Genomic DNA, 18117 nt, shown 5'->3' with positions numbered 1-18117 from the left:
CACTAAAGACATGGGAAGGAGGCACTGGGGGCACTAAAAACATGGGAAGGAGGAACTGGGGGCACTAAAGACAGGAAGGGGCATTAAGGACATGGGAAGGAAGCACTGGGGCACTAAAGACATGGGAAGGAGGCACTGGGGGCACTAAAGACAGGAAGGGGCACTAAGGACATGGGAAGGAAGCACTGGGGCACTAAAGACATGGGAAGGAGGCACTGGGGGCACTAAAGACATGGGAAGGAGGCACTGGGGGCACTAAAGACATGGAAAGGAGGCACTGGGGGCACTAAAGACATGGGAATGAGGCACTGGGGGCACTAAAGACAGGAAGGGGCACTAAGGACATGGGAAGGAAGCACTGGGGCACTAAAGACATGGGAAGGAGGCATTGGGGGCACTAAAGACAGGAAGGGTCACTAAGGACATGGGAAGGAAGCACTGGGGCATAAAGACATGGGAAGGAGGCATTGGGGGCACTAAAGACATGGGAAGGAGGCACTGGGGGCACTAAAGATATGGGAAGGAGGGACTGGGGGCACTAAAGACATGGGAAGGGGCACTAAGGACATGGGAAGGAAGCACTGGGGCACTAAAGACATGGGAAGGAGGCACTGGGGGCACTAAAGACAGGAAGGGGCACTAAGGACATGGGAAGGAAGCACTGGAGCACTAAAGACATGGGAAGGAGGCACTGGGGGCACTAAAGACATGGGAAGGAGGCACTGGGGGCACTAAAGACATGGGAAGGAGGCACTGGGGGCGCTAAAGACATGGGAAGGAGGCACTGGGGGCACTAAAGACAGGAAGGGGCACTAAGGACATGGGAAGGAAGCACTGGGGCACTAAAGACATGGGAAGGAGGCACTGGGGGCACTAAAGACAGGAAGGGGTACTAAGGACATGGGAAGGAAGCACTGGAGCACTAAAGACATGGGAAGGAGGCACTGGGGGCACTAAAAACATGGGAAGGAGGAACTGGGGGCACTAAAGACAGGAAGGGGCACTAAGGACATGGGAAGGAAGCACTGGGGCACTAAAGACATGGGAAGGAGGCACTGGGGGCACTAAAGACATGGGAAGGAGGCACTGGGGGCACTAAAGACATGGGAAGGAGGCACTGGGGGCACTAAAGACATGGGAAGGAGGCACTGGGGGCACTAAAGACATGGGAAGGAGGCACTGGGGGCACTAAAGACATGGGAAGGAGGCACTGGGGGCACTAAAGACATGGGAAGGAGGCACTGGGGGCACTAAAGACAGGAAGGGGCACTAAGGACATGGGAAGGAAGCACTGGGGGCACTAAAGACATGGGAAAGAGGCACTGGGGGCACTAAAGACAGGAAGGGGCACTAAGGACATGGGAAGGAGGCACTGGGGACACTAAAGACAGGAAGGGGCACTAAGGACATGGGAGGGAGGCACCGGGGGCACTAAAGACATGGGAAGGAGGCACAGGGGGCACTAAGGACATAGGAAGGAAAGAGGGAGGGAATAGAAAGGGACAATTCTTGGGCCTGAGTGCAGAAAGAAAGAAATGAAAGAAAGGATACACAGACAGAAGGAAACGCAATCAGAGACTCATGAAATCAATCACCAGACAGCAAAGGTAGGAAAATGATTTTATTTTCAATTTAGTGATCAAAATGTGTCAGTTTTGAGAATTTATATCTGCTGTCTATATTTGTCTATTTTTCTATAGTTACTGAGGTGACCGAGCTTGCGGAGATGGGGCAGAAACAGGGTTTTAAAATTTTAGTCCTAGTAGTTTGCCGGTCCACAAAATAATTCTTTCATTTCTGCCAGTCCACGGGTGTAAAAAGGTTGAAAACCACTGATGTAGAGTATGCCGGCTTTCTTTTTCGCCAAGCCGCGCTTGCATTGATCAATCTTCTCCTCTCTTGCAACTTCCTGTTTCCGGTTGCATCAGAGGAGAATATTGAACAAATGAACACCCGCACATGTGGCTGGGCGTAAAAGAAAGCCGGCATACTCTACATCTAAGGTGAGATGGAGGGAGGGAGATGGCGGAACACTGCAGTCGGTCGGGTGTCTGCTGTTTTTGTATCACTGCCTGCCTGTGCTCACGTTCCAGATCCTCCTGCATTTTTAGTGTGCACAATTGACCTGATTCGAGCTATAGGTGAACATGGGGGGCATGTCATTGAAAGGGAGGACAAGTTAATTGATTTATTTTATATTCGGTTTTTACTACAGAGCAGAGGCACTGAAACAGATTCTCAGTGCAGTAGTAGTAGTGGCAGAACTCTCTTCTGTCTTCATGGTGTTTCGCTGTACTGAGGCTTATATGGATGCTGCAGGGATGGTGACGGGGCGGTGAATGGGATGGCAGTGGCGGTGACGGGGCGGTGAAAGGGATGGCGGTGACAGTGACGGGGCGGTGAAGGGAACGGCAGTGATGGGGCGGTGCAGAGGACGGTGGGCCGGGGACGGTGCAGTGACGGGGACAGATTTTTTCCCCGTGTCATTCTCTAATCGTATACCTGGACTTCAGCAAGGCTTTTGACAGCGTCCCACATCGCAGGCTGCTGAACAAGATGGAATCGATGGGGTTAGGAGAGAAACTGACAGCATGGGTTAATGACTGGCTGAGTGGCAGACTTCAGAGGGTGATGGTTAACGGTACCCTCTCTAAAACATCAGAAGTGACAAGCGGAGTGCCACAGGGCTCAGTCCTGGGCCCACTCCTCTTCAACATATTTATAGGGGATCTGACTCAGGGGCTTCAAGGTAAGCTAACCTTATTCGTCGATGACGCCAAACTATGCAATATAGTAAACGACTGCAATCTACAGGATACTATGGCGCATGACCTGCGTACATTAGAAAGTTGGTCCTCGACCTGGCAACTGGGCTTCAACGCCAAGAAATGTAAGGTCATGCATCTCGGAAGAGGTAATCCATGCAAAGCCTACACCTTGAATGGAGAAACTTTAACCAGGAATACAGCAGAACGAGATTTAGGAGTAATCATTAGTGCAGACATGAAAACTGCCACTCAAGTGGAGAAGGCTTCATCTAAGGCACGGCAAATGATAGGTTGTATCAAGAGAAGCTTCGTCAGCAGGAAACTTGAAGTCATAATGCCATTGTACAGAGCCATGGTGAGACCTCATCTGGAATTCTAGAGGCCACACTACCGTAAAGATGTGCTCAGAATTGAATCGTTTCAGCGGATGGCCACCAGGATGGTCTCGGGGCTCAAGGGTCTCACATACGAAGAAAGACTGAACAAACTGCAGCTCTACACTCTCGAAGAGCGTAGGGAAAGGGGAGACATGATTGAGACATTTAAGTACATCACGGGACGTGTCGAGGTGGAAGATGATATCTTTCTTCTCAAAGGACCCTCGACCACAAGGGGACATCCGCTCAAACTCAGGGGAGGGAAGTTTCGTGGAGACGCCAGGAAATACTTCTTCACGGAAAGAGTGATTGAGCATTGGAACAAGCTTCCAGTGCAGGCGATTGAGACTAGCAGTATCCCAGACTTTAAGAATAAATGGGATACCTATGTGGGTTCCCTACAAGGGTCAAGTCAAGGAATAGGGTCGCTAGGGTATAGACTTGAAGGAGTGGATCAGTAGAGTGGCTGTATGATTAAGGGGGTCAGTAGACTTAAAGGGGTGGGTCAATAGAGTGGGCAGACTTGATAGGCTATAGCCCTTATCTGCCGTCATCTTTCTATGTTTCTATGACCTTGAAGCCTGATTAGGCGGTATATCAAACTTTTAATAAACTTGGAAAGAATGCTCATTGCTTACTTGCCAACTATTAGCAGGCTTCAGGAGACGCTCATTGGCAAGAAAGTATCAAGAAGTACTCATAGGCCTCGTGTGACTGCCCTCATAAATGCAAATCAATCAGCAATTCTCTGATCTATTTAATGACTGAAACAATTGCAGCAAGAATTATTTATCACAAGTTTCAAACAGGGTGGACTGACAACTTTGTAGAAGGATCTTCAGCATTGACATAAGCTTGGAACAGTTTCTAATCTTGACATTATTTGATTATTTCTAATGCAGATGATAATGCGTTCTAAGCTATAAGGAAGACAAGTGTTTCAGAGATTTTCTTGATCAATACCTGAAAGCTTAGTCAGAAGTACCAGCAATATTGCAGTCATTCCTGAATGAACTTTTTTCAGACTGAACACTACCTGCCAAAGTGAATTTACATGGAACTAAATTATCTAATTTCAAACACTCTCCAATGCACCCAGAATAAACCTCTTTCCTCCCACTAAGGACTCTTAAAGAACCCCTAACTCTGGGTATTTACAAAGCCACATATTACTTGAATATAAACCTAGATTTTGGGGCTACAAAAATGGAGGTCTTGGGTTATATTCTTCTTCCTCTCAGACCCATCGAAGGCCTTTCCCCAGGCCTACCTTAAGCACTGTTGGTCCATTGGTGAGCCAGGGCAAGAGCGATCCTCCTATGCTCCTGCCCCATGCAGGCTGAGGTGAGCTATTTACTGCCTTTTTATGAAGAGATTCACCCAAAGCAGTTACAATACACTGAATAGTAATCGGGTACTATTAAGTATTTTCCCTATTTGTCTTTGCAGGTTCACAATATAACTGTGAAACCTGGGATAATGCAGGGATTAAGTGACTTGCTCAGAGTCACAAGGAGCAGGCTGGAACTGAACTCACAACCTCAGGCCACTCTAACCACTAGACCACTCACTTCCACAGTAACCTTGGGAGATTGACACAAGTTCAGTTTATATTTGAGTCAACCTCCCCCCCCCCTTTTTTTTTTGGGGGGGAAGGTTACTTCGGTTTATATTTGAGTATAAACGGTAAGTCTCAACTATGGTGTCGGGAGGGAAAAGGGGACAGCATCTTTGTAAAGAGAGTTTGGAGGAGAGATGTGCAAGCAGCTGAGCGGAGTCTTTCTGCAAATACTGTAAGTACTCACACGATGTGTGTATGCTTGAATGAGTGGGGCTATCCCTGAAAGGGGCTGTGCGTATAGGTTCTGTAGATGCTTCAGTGGCTGGTTGCTGGAAGGGAATAAGCAAATGGATGGAGTGTGTGGAACTTACTGGTTTTCCCTTGCATACTTTAATTCCCAATGGTCCTTTCCCTTCCCAACCTGCCCCTTACAACACACCTTTTCCTCTCTTCTCTGCTAGCTTCTGCTACTACAATCAGTCTGTGGGGTTGCAGGGCCATGTGCAGAGACATTTTTTGTGGGGCCTCATTTGCCTAAGCCAATATAAGCTGGACCATGCAAGGAAAAAAACAACACAGCAGTTGGTGCAAAGGGCTGGCCCTATTACTTACTCCTCCCCCCTCCTTCTTTAGACAAGTGGAAACTGATCTCCCTGCTAGCTATGAAATTGCCTCTACTTTGGCTTATAGGGACTCAAGTTTTCTGCTAGCCACACCACTTAGTTTCCTCACTGTCACTTGCATGGCTTATGATACGTGGCCTCCCTAGTGACCAGGCAACACATAAGAACATAAGCAGTGCCTCTGCTGGGTCAGACCAGAGGTCCATCATTCCCAGCAGTCCGCTCAATTGGCGGCCTATCAGGTCCAGGACCTGTATAGTGATCCTCTATCTATCCCCTTCTATCCCTTTTCCTTCAGGAAATTATCTAATCCCTTCTTGAACCCCAATACCGTACTCTGTCCTATCACACCCTCTGGAAGTGCATTCCAGGCGTCCACCTCCCTTTGGGTGAAGAAGAACTTCCTAGCATTGGTTCTGAATCTGTCCCCTCTTAATTTTCCCAAATGCCCTCTCGTTCTTGTAGTTTTCAAAAGTTTGAAGAATCTGTCCCTCTCCACTTTTTCTATGCCCTTCATGATCTTGTAAGTCTCTATCATGTCCCCTCTAAGTCTCTGCTTTTCCAGGGAAAAGAGCCCCAGTTTTTCTAATCTCAGTATTTCTTCCACTGCTGCTGGCATACCCTAGGCTTCCCACCAGCCACACTACTCAGTGTACCTGTGTGCTACCATACATATATACAGAGAGAGTTTCTGTGGTTTTATATTATATCTAATATAATAAAATGCTAGGCCGCGCATGCGCACTCAAAAGTCGTGTTCCCTGATCCGTCGTGGAAACACGACTGCGCATGCGCGCCCCTGGCTCTCACTGTGCACTATGCTCAAGCTGCCGCCACGGCTCCCCTCTCAAACTGCAGCAGGATTGAGAGAGGAGCTGCGGCGGGGGCTTTCAGGACAGAATATGATTACAATGTTTCTTTAGGCAGCCCCGGTTGTTTACTTGGATTCAATGTCAGCATTAGGGTTCGCTGGCCGCCAGCCGTGAGAGCTGGGTGAGGAAGGCCGCCGCAGCTAGGTAGTGGGACAACAATGGCGCTTATGCTCAAGCCGCCGCTACGACTCCTCTCTCGAACCGCACCAGGATCGAGAGAGGAGCTGCGGCGGGGGCTTGAGCATAAGCGCCATTGTTGTCCCCCTACCTAGCTGCGAGCCTGCGGTGGCCTTCCTCACCCGGCTCTCACGGCTGGCGGCCGGCGAACCCTAATGCTGACATTGAATCCAAGTAAACAACCGGGGCTGCCTAAAGAAACAAAGTTTCACGGTGCTTGGCCCGCCAAACAATTCCTGCCGTTGCAGAAATTTGCCCCACCGTTCCTTCACTTCCTCCATCAGGTACAGTTTAGCTCTGCCTATGTTAAAAGGAGCTGCTTTGAAATTGGAGCCCTGCCGCCACCGTAACACGTTCCCTCTGCCGCGGTCCCATATGTCAGAGAAGGGGCAGGACCAAGGCAGAGGGGAAAGTGCTACGGCAGTGGCAGGCCTCCGATTTCGACGCGGCTCCTTTTAACATTGGTGGATTCACTGCACCTGATGGAGGGAGGGAAGGAAAGGTGGTTGTGCGTTGTTGAGCCCCTCTTTGCCCTCAGACCCTCTCCTAACTGCTCCCTCCTGTCTCAGACCACTGGGGGGAGGTGCCTGTCTTCAGCTTCAGGGATGGAAGAAGAAAGAAGGGGCCCTGGCAAACGAGTTATCAAAAGCCAACCATAGCCTGGGACCCCTACATGGTATGAATAATGACCAGACAACAAAAGGTAAGAAAAATAATTTTATTTTCTGTTTTGTGATTACAATATGTCAGATTTGAAATGTGTCTTGAGGGAGGCTGCCGCGGCGGCTTTGGACAGAGGGGCACCATTTTCATGGGAGCCGGCCTTCGGAGAGGCATGGGATGCGGGGACGGATGCGGGAGGGGCTGCCACTGCGAAGGGCTTTGGTGGGGGAGCCAGCCAGACCGCGAGTGTGGGGATGTTGTAAGCGCGGACTGGTCAAGGAGCCGCTGCTGCCGAGGCTTTGAAATTGCTCTCCCACCATCACTCCCTCCCGCCCCGGCTCTGCCTCTGCCCAGGTTAGGAGAGGCGGTCATCTAGCACCCGTTAATCTAACGGGCTTAAACACTAGTTATATATAATTTGTTACTGTCCTATCATGTTCCACATGCTGCCCTTTAAGGAATGTGGAGGCTGCAAAATTGTTAACTATTTATTCTTTCCATCTTTAAAAGGCCAAGAGAGAATGATAAAGCTCAAATGAACCCATTGTTTATTCTTTTCACCACAGCCCAATAAGCTATTTGCAGGGCCGCAGCTGGAGAGAGTCTGTGAGAGACGATAGTCCAAGCCAGAACCCTGAAGTGGCAGTGTGCCATGAGGTGGCAGGACTGGAGAAAGAATAATTATGACATTTAAAATCCACTTTGGTGGCAGGACTGGAGAAAGAATAATTGTGACATTTAAAATCCACTTCCATCTATTTCTGTCAAAGTGAGGAACAGGAAGACCATGTCCACAACTCATAACCCTTGAACTTTATAAATATTTTGTTAATCATATTATCCAACAGAAAATAAACCTGAAAGGGGTGGCCTGGGGGAAAGCAGCATAGGTGATTTTAATGGAAGGAAGCAATAGATTTATCCTTATTCATTTAAGGTGGGAACAATGAATTCCATGCTGTTTGTCTATCTGGGCCCTGCTTACCCATAGAGATTACAGCGAGACAGTCACAGCAGTTTTATTTTAGAAGCTATTACCACAGCTTTATTTCAGTTCATAATACAGGCAGTTCTTGAGTTACAGACTCCTGACTTAAGTACGACTTGTACTCAAGAACGCGGTCGCAGCTTCATTTGATTTCACTGAGCAGTATTTCCTGTGACAGAGTCCTACACTTCTCCTGTAGCAAATTCAGGAATGATTCATGGCCATATTAGGAAGAGTGTATGGTTGTGTATGCTGTACCTTAAAGGGGAAAACTGGAAGGGACAGTTGGCCCTTTTGTCAACTGGGAGCAGAGGTAAGTATTAAGAATCTTAAAATCTACAAGTTCTAAGTTACATACAAATCCAACTTAAGAACAGCTTTAAAAATGTAACACGTTCTTAACTGGGGGACTGCTTATATTACTATTGTGGGAGCTTGCTAATGCATAATTTTGCTCTGCCTCTATATGAAAATGTATTCTTTAAGACAGCGTATCACAAACTATGTGCCCCAGCAGATTCCAGGTGTGCCGTGAGGAGAACAGGTGCTGGCACCGGCTGACTACTTACAGGACGTGCCTCTTGCAGCAAGAGGCATGTCCTGTAGTCAGTCAGCCGGTGCCAGGGCTTCTGCTCCTCGCTGGCGCCTCTGCTCCTTCTCCTCACCTCTCCTTCTGCAGCACTCCCCACCAGCGGTAATAGGAGGCTCAGGGTCGCGGCTGGAGAACATACTCATGTGCTGACGTTGACATGATCATGTCATACATGCATGTAACATTGCATCAACATCCACGCATTTCCAGGTGCCCTCCAGCCACGGACATGAGATTAGTGTCCTGCACCATAAAAAGTTTGCGTCACACTACTTTAAGACAAATCTGGCACATATTGAGGGTAACTTTTTTTTTTTAACAGAGTACCTTGGTTTGGAGAAAAGAAGGTGCCTATATGTCTTTATAAAATACTAGCACAAATCCTGCAGAAATCAGAGAGACTCCCATTGACAAATACTTACAATCTTTTTAATTACGTGTTTTTCATATTGTATTGTACCTTTAAATTTTGGATGTTTTATTTTCAACCATTTTGTGACTTTAATGCCAATTTTCTGTATACTGTTTATGTTCCATGATGTACTTTTTTTCTTTTCTTCATTACTCAATAAATAAATTGAACTTAAAAAAAAAAAAAAAAAAAAGCACTGAAACTATGCTTTCTAAAGAGCAAGTGTAATATTAGTGCATATGCACATGTTTCATAAAATATATATATGTCACAACTTCACCCATGCTCCAAGAGGGTACATGATGGAAGGAGAGGATAAATAAAAGGAGGGCACATGATGGGGAGAAAAGGATTGAGTTAGGGAAACACTGGAGGGGTGAGGGAAAGAGGTGGCAAGCTTTAGGTAGACAGTAAAAAAGGATATTGATGAGAGGGTAGTAAGAACGTAATCTAGACAGATGCAGAAAATAAATTGAAAAGGAAAATGAGGGGAAAAAGGGAAAGGGATTGCAGAGGAGAGGTGTGAGAGAGGGAAGGAGAGGCGAGAGATACCAGACCAATGGGGGTGAAAGGAGAGATGGAAGGGGGAGGCATATAGTTTTTGGAAGGGGCATAGAAGGAGAGAAGATGCCATATAGGGGAAGAGTGACGGCAGACAGTGGATGGAAGGAAGAGAGTTACAAGAAGATGAGGAAAGCAGAAACCACAGAAGACAAAAGGTAGAAAAAAATTTTCTATTTATTTATTGCTTTAGGAGACATGTGTCACTGTTTCTGTGGAGCATTGTATGCAGAGTCCAGCTTCTTGCCGGTTCAATTTAACCTTTGTCTATGTATTTCTATTTTATCCCCCCTTTTACAAAACTGTGGAGCGTTTTTTAGTGCCAGCCGTGGTGGTAGCAGCTCTGATGCTCTGAATTCTATGAGCATCAGAGCTGTTACCTCCTTAGCTAAAATCCACACTACAGTTTTGTAAAAGACGGAGGGGTTAGTTTGTGATTACATATTCCATACTAGGCGAAGGTGTTTTCTGTGTTCTGTGTGTTCGAAAGACATGGTTTTTTGTTAGGATTGACTGCAGGATTGATCTGTACTAGTCTGGCTTGTTTAGTTTTACAATGGGTGTATTGATGTTGTACTACTCACTGCAGTATGTAAGATGCTGCCTTTTCCAGGTACTCATGTGTGATGTGTGGATTGTTACTAAAAATCATGTTTTCATACAGATGGGGGGGGTGTCAAAAAATGATGGGCCCCGGGTGTCACATATGCTAGGTACGCCACTGCTCAGAGATCTTTCTTCCTTGCTCACACAGGACCTTCACTCCTGTACTTTCTTCATCTCTCTGCTTCATGCCCTTAGTCCCAACTGACTCATCTCCACTAGGCTTCCCAAAATTCATTGCAAAAATAAAAAATAAAAAAATTAACCCAGTCACTGATGGAATATGCATCTAATAAGGCCTCTCATATTTATATCCTCAACACTGTTTGGATCAATGTCAAAAAGACAAAGCTGGGATAATACATCTGCAGTTTTCTTCCCAGAAATTTTTTCTAGCCGGGTGGTACAAAAAAATAGCCGGGTGGGGCAGGACAGGGAAATTTGGTGGATTCAAATTTGGTGCTATGCAAATTACCCCTCCCTGCTTACGGTAAAGGAGTAGGAGCGGGGAAGTGGGTTGGCGCATGGCCTGGAACGCTATGAAAATTACCTCTCCATGCTCATGGTGAAGGAGTAGGCTCAGTAGAGGCAGGGAAGAGGATTGGCATGCGGCTTTGATGCTGGTAGTGTGGATGCAAGATGACAGCTGGGCGAACGGCTAAAACACGCTAGGGAGAACACTGCATCTGGGGCTCTTGGCCACCAAAATAAACTAATGCCAGTTCCAACCAAGAGACCATGCACATAGGATTCTCTTCTACTACTGCTATTCATATCTCTGGGGTTACCTGACATAAATATAAGACATCAAACCTACTCAATAGAGTTTACATTTCCTTCTGTGAGTTAATGATGTGCATAGTGAAATAAAGAGGGTACCTCTTTTCCCTGCCCTTTAACTTATTTTATGTGCTGGCAACATCAGAGAAAGCGAGAGATTCTCTTCTAAAGCATGAGACCTAATCACTGATCTTGGAACAAAATGGTTTTGCAAAATATTAAAAAAATTGCCAAATATAACCTATCCTTAAGCAAGCAATGAACAGGTGACCTCTGAAAAAAAGACAGTTTAATAAAGGGCAAAAATCTGGGTTTAAGAAGTTTTATATGTTGTTTTAATGAGGAATTAATGTCATACAAAAATGTAGTTTCTGTGCCAGTTAATAATTTAAAATAAAAAATTAAATATTACATTTTACTAGTCCTAATATGCCCAATTGCTGATTTGATAAATATTCAAATAAAAAATTTAGGTCTAGTAAACAGATTTTTAAAGTATCATTTTTCACTCAAATACATAATATCTTGGAATATTTATTATCCAGCAACAATCACAGAAAACATTAGCTTATTATTGTACTGTTCTAGTTTACATTTTCCTCTGTGGCTCCACAACCAGAGCCACATTCTGGAACTGCTCTTGAGCTGGAGCCAAAGGCCTCTTAATTTCAGAGCCAGCCTGGCACTGGCAAATCCAGAGCATTGTCAACCTTATTCAACATTGCTGTTTGCAACTACTGACTAAAAAATGCGGTCACACAGGAATACCCCCCAAAGTACACAAGCTACTGCCACCTAAAAGTCTAATGCCAAATCAATGCATCAAGGAAGGAAGCACTAGCACAGATCTTCACTAGATGGTCAATGTTGGTCTGTATTTCTGTCACCATATGACACTTTAGAATTTCAACCCATTCTGATAGGCAAGCTTGTGATTGAGCATCACTGAGGCTTAAAAATCACGTTCATTCCTGTCATACGACATCTACAAATACATTTGGACACATAAACCAAAAGAAGATAATAGCATAAACAAAGTCAACATTGCTCGTAAACTCTAAGTAATTTCTTACTTTGCTATTTAACACCCCACAATATTACCACGAAATAAAACTATGCTCACGCTGCAATGACAACGGGTCTGCGGTCCCTCTCTACCCGTGCAATAAAAACCAACGCCCAGCTCCAGCTGCTTTGATACAATTCACGCCCTTTATCTCCAGAAGGATTTTACTCACTGTTTTATCCTACTATAGCCTTCATCCCTATCTCCGCCGGCCGCCATCTTGTTTTCAAATTCACCGCTACTGGCCTCGTCACGCCCCCTGGCTGTCTCGATTGGACGTCGACCTGCCTCCACTTCAAAAGTCATTGGTTAGTTTGAATATCACTCCTCCTTTTGTCCTGAAGCGGCTCTGGTTTGCGGTTTGCCTTTCGGGGGTTGGCCGTTCAAACTCAGGTGCTGTCGCTCGCGAGACCAAAACCTTCTGGGAGTTGTAGTTAATTAACGGGCTGTCATGGACTGTTGGCAGAAGTTTTGGGCATGTCATGAAATGGATTAGGCAAATATAAATGTCCGTACTTAGTCGTCTTACGTGAATAAAACGTGGTTAAAGTCAGCCGTAAGTTCCGTAAATGGAATTCATCTTTCCGACGGAACAAGCTAAAGGACGGATCCCTCGGATCCACCCGAATCCTGTTTTAAATCTTCACGGATCCTAATATTAGTTCTTAGGTGTTTGCGGGGAGACTCCCGGGGCTGTTCTTTCTCAGTAACTTCATTCAAGGAAAGCTGAACTGCAGTGGCATGTGTTGTTCATTATTTATGCTCTTTTACATTATTTCTGGACAGTGACATCTGATGGTAAGATTGTAATCGCTAATAATCTCTCAGCCCTGAACATAGGGCTTAATATCTGGGAGAACAGCCTGTAGTGCTGCCACTTCATTTTAGACTCCCGAAAGCAGCAAGGAAGGGTGTTCTGCTCCAGCCAGTGGCACAGCTGGTGTTTGGTGGGCCCTGGGCAGGAGGGCCAAGATGGGTCCCCCACAGGTCCAGCAACACCTCCCCCACCCCCAACGCCCTGCCGGGTCCTTACAGTGTCGGAGATAGCGCTAAAGGTTGCCTCTCTTGCCAGTAGGGCCTTTCCTCTGCTACGTCCCACCCACAGGCAGTTGCATTAGTGTGACGGAGTGTGGTAGAACTTGCAGTATTGCCAGATACTTTTTTTTTTTTTTTTTTTTTTTTCGAATCCCACCCAATTACCTTGAGAAAGCAGCCCCAAAACAGCGCAATGTACGAAGGGGTGCTGAAAAGTTCCCAGCCCAACTAACTGCGGTTGGGATAGTCTCCGGAAGGCTACACACTTAGACCAGTGTACTTTTTGGATGGAACGAAAAAAAGTGGAAACTCGCTGGACTATGTGTAATATAGCCCTCTATGGAGACTGGCCCAAATTTGTTGGATGGGCTGAGATCTTTGTCTCTTTCTTGTGTTTCTCTTTTGCACAATCTGCATGCGCTGCCTGTCTCTTTCCTTCCTGGTGCAGCTCCTGGCCTGCCTGTCTCTGCTCTGTCTCAATGTGCAGTTCCTCAACGTGCAAATCGCATGCCTGCCTCTTTTGCTCGAAGTACACTTCCTGGGATGCCTGTCTCTTTCCCAAAAGTGCAGCTCGTGTGCTGCCTGGCTGTTGAGTGTTGACGGCTCGGGAGAAGGCTAGGCTCTGATTATGATTGGATGTGGGAAGAGGGCAGACGAGGGTCGTCATTGGTGGGATACTGAGCACCTGGTCTGTACTAAATGCTAATTTGCTGAATGCCAAGCTGACTTGAGAATACTATGATGCAGCCCAAATTACAGCACAAACATCTAAAACCAGCCCCCCAAAAATGCACCCCGCAGCTAAATATCTCGCAACCAGCGTTCCAAAGCAGCCCATTTTGGCGAGAAAACCGCATACCTGGCAACTATGGGTAGAAGATGAGCCCCGCCAGCAAGAGAAGCAGCCTTTAGCACTGTCTCTGACACTCTAGCTCTAGAAACTCAAACCCTTTGCAGGGCCACATTTTGGATCTGTAGGTACTTGGAGGGCCTCAGAAAAAATAGTTAATGTCTTATTAAAGAAATGAGAATTTTGCATGAGGTAAAAACTCTTTATAATTTATAAATCTTTCCTTTTGGCTAAGTCTTAATAATAATATTGTAATTTATAGCTAAAGAGACATATGATGAAAAAACGGTTTTATTTTACTTTTGTGATTATGATAAACATACTAAGGGCCTCAAAATAGTACCTGGCGGGCTGCGAATTTGAGACCACTGCTCTAGAGGACCTAGCTAGGGAGGTGCTAGACATCAGCACACAGAAGAAAGGGTTCAGCTGTATAGGCTCCTACCATAAGGCAGCCTTGGGCAATTTGCCAGGCTTGCTCAATTGTAGCTATGCCAATGGCACCAGCCCCTTTCACTCTAGCAACCTACAGGGAAGGGAACTAGGCCTGGATCAGAGCAAAGAAAATCATTTTGGGGTCAGTGCAAAAAGACTTGTGGTAGAACCACGTGCAGATGTCTGAGCACATATGCTCTACCTTGAGCAAAATACTTGCAATGCACAAACCTAAACACATGCAGATTTTATGTGCAGGAAAACTTGTAGCTGCTGGGGGAGGACCGTGCCTGCCAAATGCACACAGGTTTTGCAATAAGTGTGGTTCTGGTGTGCATTCCCAGATAAAAATGGAAGTATCAACACACTTTGGCACTTGTTCTTCTGTGCCTAAATATGAACCTCACATTACTAGCACATGGAATATTTATCAGGCTTATATTTAGGTGCAGAAGAACAAGCCGGATGTATGCTTTTACTTCACTTTTCCTCAGACATCAATATGTTAGTTCCCTTTTGTCTTTAAAACTTGCAGGAGTTTCCTACTTGTAAGGCTAGATGGGCCATTTGTCCTTTATCTGCCATCATGTTTCTATGTAAGAGAAGACAAAACCAGCAATTCAATGTGAAAATTGACAAAAAAATCCTCTCCTCAAAACCTTCTATGCTGCCCCTGACCTGGCAAAACCTTTTCAGCATTATTTAATGTATTTATTTATTTCAATGAATTTGATATACTGCCGTAAGCCGACACATAAGCATCAATGCGGTTAACAATATGACAGAAGACAAAAGAAAGCAGAGAAGATTAATCAGTCTCAGGAAAGAGATAGCAACATAGAAGATGATGGCAGAAAAGGGCTACAGCCCATCAAGTCTGCCCACTCTGCTTACCCACCCCTGTCTATGCCCTAATGACTCAATTTCCTTATCTTGACCCTCGTAGGGATCCCACATGGGTATCCCATTTATTCTTAAAGTCTGGCACGCTGTCTGCCTCGATCACCTGCACTGGAAGCTTGTTCCAATGATCAACCACTCTCTCTGTGAAGAAATACTTTCTGGTGTCGCCATGAAATTTTCCACCCCTGAGTTTGAGCGGGTGCCCTCTTGTGGCCGAGGGTCCCTTGAGAAAGAAAATATCATCTTCCACTTCGACACGTCCCGTGAGGTACTTAAATGTTTCGATCATAGTCTCTCTTCGTACGAGAGACCCTTGAGCCCCGAGATCATCCTGGTGGCCGTCCGCTGAACCGATTCAATTCTGCGCACATCTTTACTGTAATGTGGCCTCCAGAATTGCACACAGTACTCCAGATGAGGTCTCACCATGGCCCTGTACAACGGCATTATGACTTCAGGCTTTCGGATAGTGGAAAGATGAGACTTTAAAGTCTGTCTGAATGCAAAGGATGAATTCTTGGCCTCATAATCATCCATTTTAATACATTTCAGTACAATTTGCAGCCAACTATACCTTGCACATTAATACCTATGCTTGAGCCTTCTGAACCTTCTGTGCAAACCTGGTTTTAACTACATGCTTACAGTCACATCAGAGTGTCTGCTTCCTAATCCAGCCCCTCTTCTGTTGCTTCCCTATCTCCATAAATTTCAGTGCTACAAAAAAAAAAAAATCAATGCCCAGTGCTATTCTATAAAAGGCACTCTGGGTTAAGTGGCCCAGTGTTTTGTTTTGTTTTTATTATTCCACTTATGCCTAAGCAGATAACAGATAAACATATCAAATAGTTCACAGTTTTAAGTAATATTAGGTTACAACAGCAGCCTGAGAACCTGGAAAACTGAATTCAATTCCCACGCTCCGTGCCACTCTGGGCAAGTCACTTAACCCTCTATTGCCGCAGGTACAAAATAAGTACCTATATATAATATGTAAACCTCTTTGATTTTAACCACAGACAGGTAGTATATGAAGTCCCATCCCCCTTTCCCTTTATAGAATAGCATGCAGTGCCAATTCCCACACCCAATCCTGGCATGCATTTGTGGTATCTATAATAGTGCATGTACATTTCCAGAAGCCCATGGCCACATCCCCTTTTGGGTGGCATGCTATGAAATTTGGGCACATAGTAGAAGGTGCTTAGCAAAATGTGGGATAAAATCGAAAATGATGCTAATTAACATCAGTTATTGATTGCTAGTTCCCAATTATTGACATTAATTGACTCATTACTCAGTGGATGAAATGAAATTTAAGTTGTTCTGCTGGAAAATACACATGTAGTCAGTCTCTCCATTCAGTTTCTTAGAAGGGATGTACATGGTTTCCTGTTCTTTCAGGCAAATAGTGGATTTTGGGACAATCCTAGTTTTGAATTTACATCCCAAAGCAGTATGAGATTTGTAGTAGAGAATGACATGGGGACAGATTTTTCCCTGTCCCCGCAGGAACTCAGTTTCCCGTCCCATCCCCACGAGTTCTTTTCCTATCCCTGCCCCATTTCTGCAAGTTCTGTCCTGATCTGCACAAGGCTCAAATACTTTAAAATCATAAGTGTTTGAGGCTTGTGCAGTTAAGGCAGAGCTTACAGGAATGGGGCAGAGACAGCGACAGTGACAAAACTCATGGGGACGGGATGGGGAAATTGAGTTCCTCCGTGTCATTCTCTAATTTGTAGTGCCCTATTCTTCCCACTGAATCAATGTTGCAAGTTCCATAATGCACCAGCATAGGGTGGTCAGAAATCCAGGACTGGCTAAAAATCTCCAGCATGGAACTGGGTATTGGTAACTCAGCGTCTCTGCTACTGTGGGAGGCAAAACAAAGGAAATCCATGTTTAGGGGAAAACATATCCTCATCGGGTAATACACCAGCTAAAAGGCTTACATAGAATTTTTAAAAGTTTTGGCTGAGGATTTACACAAGGGATTGAACTAGTAATTCTCCATACTCCCCCATTGTTTACTTTCACCTCCAAATGAAGCAAAATAAAAATTGTGGCCTCATTACTTAATTGGCTACACTTACATATGTAAGTTTGTACATAATATTGCATTTACAAGTGGAATTTGAAAAATCTCTACTTCTGCATGAAAGCTGCTGGATCCATGCTGCTTATTTTTTCAATATGTGTACAATATTTGTAAAATGGCTGCTCCTGCTGTGTTTCCTGTTAAAATACATGTACACTCCTTCATGTCTTTACAGGGTGTTTTTCAAAAGGCTCCACATTCATTAGAGCCTTTTGTAAAATACCAATGGAATTGAGCACATTCTGACCTAGAGTCTGAATTCCAGTTGTAACATTCATATATAAAATGGGCATTCACAATTTGAAAACATGTACTTCCTCATAAATAAATAATACATGGAAAAATTTTTAAAAACACTCACCATTTGGAAAATATCCTGGGACTCAGTTTAGTGTCTGAGCTGGATCTAACGCCTATATATAGTTTCAAGATGAGAACTGCAGGATTTTGTTGGCTAATTTTTTTCCCAAGAGCAAACAAAACAAAACTGCAGATCTGTACAAGACGTAGGCAAAATTTATTGTGACAAAATAATTATATGCAAACCCTTTTACCAATCAAGGGACCCGACACGGTCCGTGTTTCGGACAAACCTTCGTCAGGGGTCCATGGTAAAAAAGGAAAACAAAAAAAGTCACAAAAAATTGTAGAGTAGCAGCAAGGTTTAAGCGACGTCAAGGTTCACTAACTGTAAAAAGCCGTCTGAGATTTGTATTAGGTCCTAAATATTTTGTGATAATAAAATGAAATGAC

At 45.0% G+C, this 18117-nt stretch overlaps 1 protein-coding gene across 2 annotated transcripts in view; it reads right to left on the bottom strand.

Moving 5' to 3' along the window:
• Positions 1 to 12662, bottom strand: part of ARHGAP19 (Rho GTPase activating protein 19) — a 118329-nt gene extending 105667 nt beyond the window's left edge. The window contains exon 1 of one of the 2 annotated variants that reach the window (XM_033943242.1): positions 12216 to 12662. In XM_033943242.1, coding sequence (XP_033799133.1) covers positions 12216 to 12349 — 134 coding nt within the window. In that variant the 5' untranslated portion in view covers positions 12350 to 12662. The remainder of the gene's footprint in view (positions 1 to 12215) is intronic. The other variant, XM_033943241.1, reaches the window with a different exon arrangement.
• Between the last annotated feature and the right edge of the window lie 5455 nt (positions 12663 to 18117).

This window comes from Geotrypetes seraphini, chromosome 4 (genome assembly GCF_902459505.1).
Source record: "Geotrypetes seraphini chromosome 4, aGeoSer1.1, whole genome shotgun sequence".
Lineage (NCBI taxonomy): Eukaryota > Metazoa > Chordata > Amphibia > Gymnophiona > Dermophiidae > Geotrypetes > Geotrypetes seraphini.
This window is presented reverse-complemented; position numbering and strand designations above follow the sequence as displayed.